At 43.1% G+C, this 3654-nt stretch overlaps 1 protein-coding gene across 1 annotated transcript; it reads right to left on the bottom strand.

Moving 5' to 3' along the window:
- Nucleotides 1-777: 777 nt before the first annotated feature.
- LOC129759439 (uncharacterized) lies at nt 778-3595 on the bottom strand. The gene is made up of 2 exons (XM_055756891.1): nt 1967-3595; nt 778-1907 (listed from the first exon to the last, which is right to left on the bottom strand). Exon 1 carries the CDS (start codon nt 3365-3367, stop codon nt 2036-2038), a length of 1332 nt encoding a protein of 443 aa, XP_055612866.1. The 5' UTR covers nt 3368-3595; the 3' UTR covers nt 778-1907; nt 1967-2035.
- Between the last annotated feature and the right edge of the window lie 59 nt (nt 3596-3654).

Raw genomic sequence — 3654 nt, 5'->3', positions numbered from 1 at the left:
ACTAAAATTTCCTGTTTTCTGTCATCGTCTTCCTTAAGTTTTCTTAACGCTCGTAGGTGTTTTCGCCTGTTTTTGATGGCAGTGGCAACTTCTTGGTTCCACCAAGGAACTGATTTTGGGCCATCTTTTCCGCTGGATCTGGGAATGGATTTTTGTGCTGCTGATATTATGTGGTTGGAAAACTCAGTAACGCTTATTTCTTCGTCGGGATGAAGGTTTTCAGAAATCAATTCCTCATATAGCTGCCAGTTTGCATTATCGTAGATCCAATTTCTTTGTTTGATTGGTTCAGGCGAATTTTGTGCTAAGTTTATTAAGATCGGGAAGTGATCACTTCCACAACAATCTGATATGACCTTCCATCTTAACTTCGATGAAACGCAGGGGGAGCATAACGAGACATCAAGTGCTTGAGTTTTCCCGGTAGCTGGGTTGATTCGCGTGTGTGTTTCGGTATTCAGAACAATCATATCATGGTCTATAATAATATGCATTATTTCGCTTCCTCTTCTACGTGCTGCATATGAAGATGTTGAGATTCGGCTACCCCATGCTTGATGATGTGCATTGAGGTCCCCCAAGAGTAGAAGAGGTTTAGGTAGTTCCTCAATCAATTCTCTAAGCTTAGTTGATGCGTTATCTTCATTCGGAGACAGATATACAGATACTATGGTTACAGCTAGTGGAATGTGGATCCGAGCGGCTACAGCTTGGATATTAGTTCGAATAACAAGACGTTCAAAAGGTGTACCGCATCTAACAGCTAGTCCAGCTCCTTGTCTGCTGTGTGTTGAGCATGAGCTAGTAAGCAATTCGTAGTTTCGGCCTAAGATGTTAGAATTCGTTTTGTTTGGGGATAGGTTTGTTTCTTGTAAGCACACCACGTGAGGTTGGTAGCTGGCGATGAGAACCTGGAGTTCATCCCGATGTGATCGCAGGCCGCTGATGTTCCATTGGATGGCCAGAGTATTGGACGACTTGTGTTGCAACTCTGTGATATCTGAGGACGAAGAAGCGACAGAGGGATTTGCGGATGGAATAGTGCAAAAAATACTTGCCTGAGGAGTGCTCAGGCTTCCAGTGCCAACACCTGCCATATCGTTACTATAATTCTCTTGTTCATTTTGGCCGGTAGTTGGCACTGGAACATGCCTGGTTGCTGGAATCCGCCTGATAGTGAAACTGGAACCTTCCATAGGATCGTATTGCTGGTTATCGAAGTTTTCCGTAGGGTAACATTCAGTAAACTTTGTTTGAATACTCTGTCTCGTCCCCTCGTCTGGCATAGATAATGAAAAAGCGACAGGAGGATTTGTGGTTGGAAAAGAATGGAGGGTACTTGCCTGAGGAGTGCTCAGGCTTCCAGTGCCAACACCTGCCATATCGTTACTATAATTCTCTTGTTCATTTTGGCTGGTAGTTGGCACTGGAACATGCCTGGTTGCTGGAATCCGCCTGTTTGGAAAAATGGAACCTTCCAGAAGATCGTGATGCTGGACCTCGAACCATTCCGTGGGATAACGTTCTGTAATCCTTGTTCCCGTCCACTTATTCCTTAATCTCGTCCGTTCGTCTGGTTTTGAAAACGAAGAAGCGACAGAAGGGGTTTCGAATGGAATCGTGCGAGAGATACTTGCCTGAGGGTTGCTCGGGCTTCCAGTGCCAACCCCTGCCATATCTTCATTATAATTTTCTTGTTCATTTTGGCTGGTAGTTGGCACTGGAAAATGCCTGATTGCTGGAATCCGCCTAATATGGGTGTTGTAGATGTTGTTTATCGATGTTTGATTTGGAGTTGGTTCATTCATTTCTTCAAGCTCCAGTCCCGGTTGCTCGTCTGGTCTTGAGGATAAACGCAAGACTGCCGAGTGAGGACTTTTCATAATATCACGGGAGGAATCAACCTGCTGGTGAGAGAGGGGGTCCTGTGCCGTGGTGTTCTGTTTAACGTTATTTGAATTGGTACTTTGTGATGAAGAGACTACTGTGAGGTTGGTGGTTGAACTATCTTGAGATTTGTTAAGTTGAGAGGCCATTATTGTTCCATCGGAGACGGACCACAACTTAATGGGGGTCCGTTGGTTTTCCCTTTTTTGGCATTAAGTTTTGGAGGAGTAGTAGTTCTTTTTTTACTTAAATTTCGGTTATGTTGTGGATTAGCTTTTTGCTGGTATGATCTATTCGATGTATAGGATCCTTTTGAATCTATGCGGGATAATCTTGGTGATTGCTCAGTGGTTTTATCACTACCGGAAGGCTTCATAATCGAGTCAGTGGTTGGACTGATACTAAGTGCCCGTGGGGATGATGACCGTGTTTTGTTTGAAGATTGCTTCGATCGGATCATATCGGTACTGACCATATTCGATTTTTGTGTGACCGTTTCTTGTAGTTTTCGTAGTTCGTTTTTGACTGCGGCCAATTCTTCCCGAAGGATTTGGATAGTGCGATCTTTTTCATCAACTTCTGTCGATAGACGTTGTTGTACGATGCTTTTAAACGTTGTATTCCTCATTGAATCCCTGAAGATGGTTCGGGCTTCCCCGAAGGATAAACCTTGGTCGACCTTCAGCTTGATTATTGCTGCTTCCTCTTTATATTTCGGACAATCTCTAGCCATAGGAAAGTGGTTGCCTTGGCAGTGTAAACAATATGGATCATTCTGGCACGTTTCGTTTTCTTCAAGGGTGTGCATTTTAGAGCATTTCAAACAAACCGGGTTTTCAGTAGGGCATTTGTTTTTTCCATGTCCATATTCTGCACAGCGGAAGCAAATCATGGGCGATGGATAATACGGGCGAATTTTCGATCTGATCATGCCAATAAATATGTATTCCGGGCGTTTGGAAGCTTGGAATGTCAAAATAAGAAGAGGTGTATTTTTCCTTTTTTCTCCGATTTTTTTAATTATCCTTCTCACTTTTGTAACCCCTTGAGATTTTAATTGCTCCAAAATAAAACTTTCATCCTCATCAATGGTGTCATGATCAAACAAAACACCTTCGACGAAACTAAGTGAGGGATGCGGTATGACTTCAACCTCGGTATCATCTAGTAGAGTTTTGATTCCCATTAGTTTTTCCGAGATGCTTTTAGAGGAAGTCCGAAAAACATATCTACTACCTTGCCCTTCTTTTGTAGTGTGTATTTTGGAAGCTTCGTGATACCCAACGGTCAATTGTATTGTTTGAGCGATCATGAAAGGTTTAGAAGGAAGTCGTTCTTCACCTTTCTTGTCTGGTTTAGGTTTGGCTCTCATTAGTAGGATCCGTGTCTCGCCTAGGTCATCTGGTCCTAGCATCCATCCAGGATATGACGTACTATTACCCCCTCTCCTATCAGGAGGCTCTCGACACTGCTCCGCCATTACGACCGACAGCAACTTGTATGCAAGTTGTGGCGGTTATGTATAATCCACAATGATCGAAATAAAGTAACAAATCTTCGTCGTCCGGTATAATGTCATGAGTAAACTCCAGTTAGGTCACGTACACAATATCTTATGAGTCACCCGGAGATCCTTGAAAAGGACTTTAACTGTTTCGTTCGCTTGCAAAAACCGTTTATTTAACACCTCACGTATCACGTGGTATATAAACAACAAACTTGCACGCGAGTCCCCATGCAACTCGGCATAAGTAATATTAAAGCATT

Source organism: Uranotaenia lowii, unplaced genomic scaffold (assembly GCF_029784155.1).
Source record: "Uranotaenia lowii strain MFRU-FL unplaced genomic scaffold, ASM2978415v1 HiC_scaffold_1561, whole genome shotgun sequence".
NCBI lineage: Eukaryota > Metazoa > Arthropoda > Insecta > Diptera > Culicidae > Uranotaenia > Uranotaenia lowii.
Note: the sequence above shows the minus strand (reverse complement) of the source record. Positions and strands in the feature narration are given on the sequence as shown.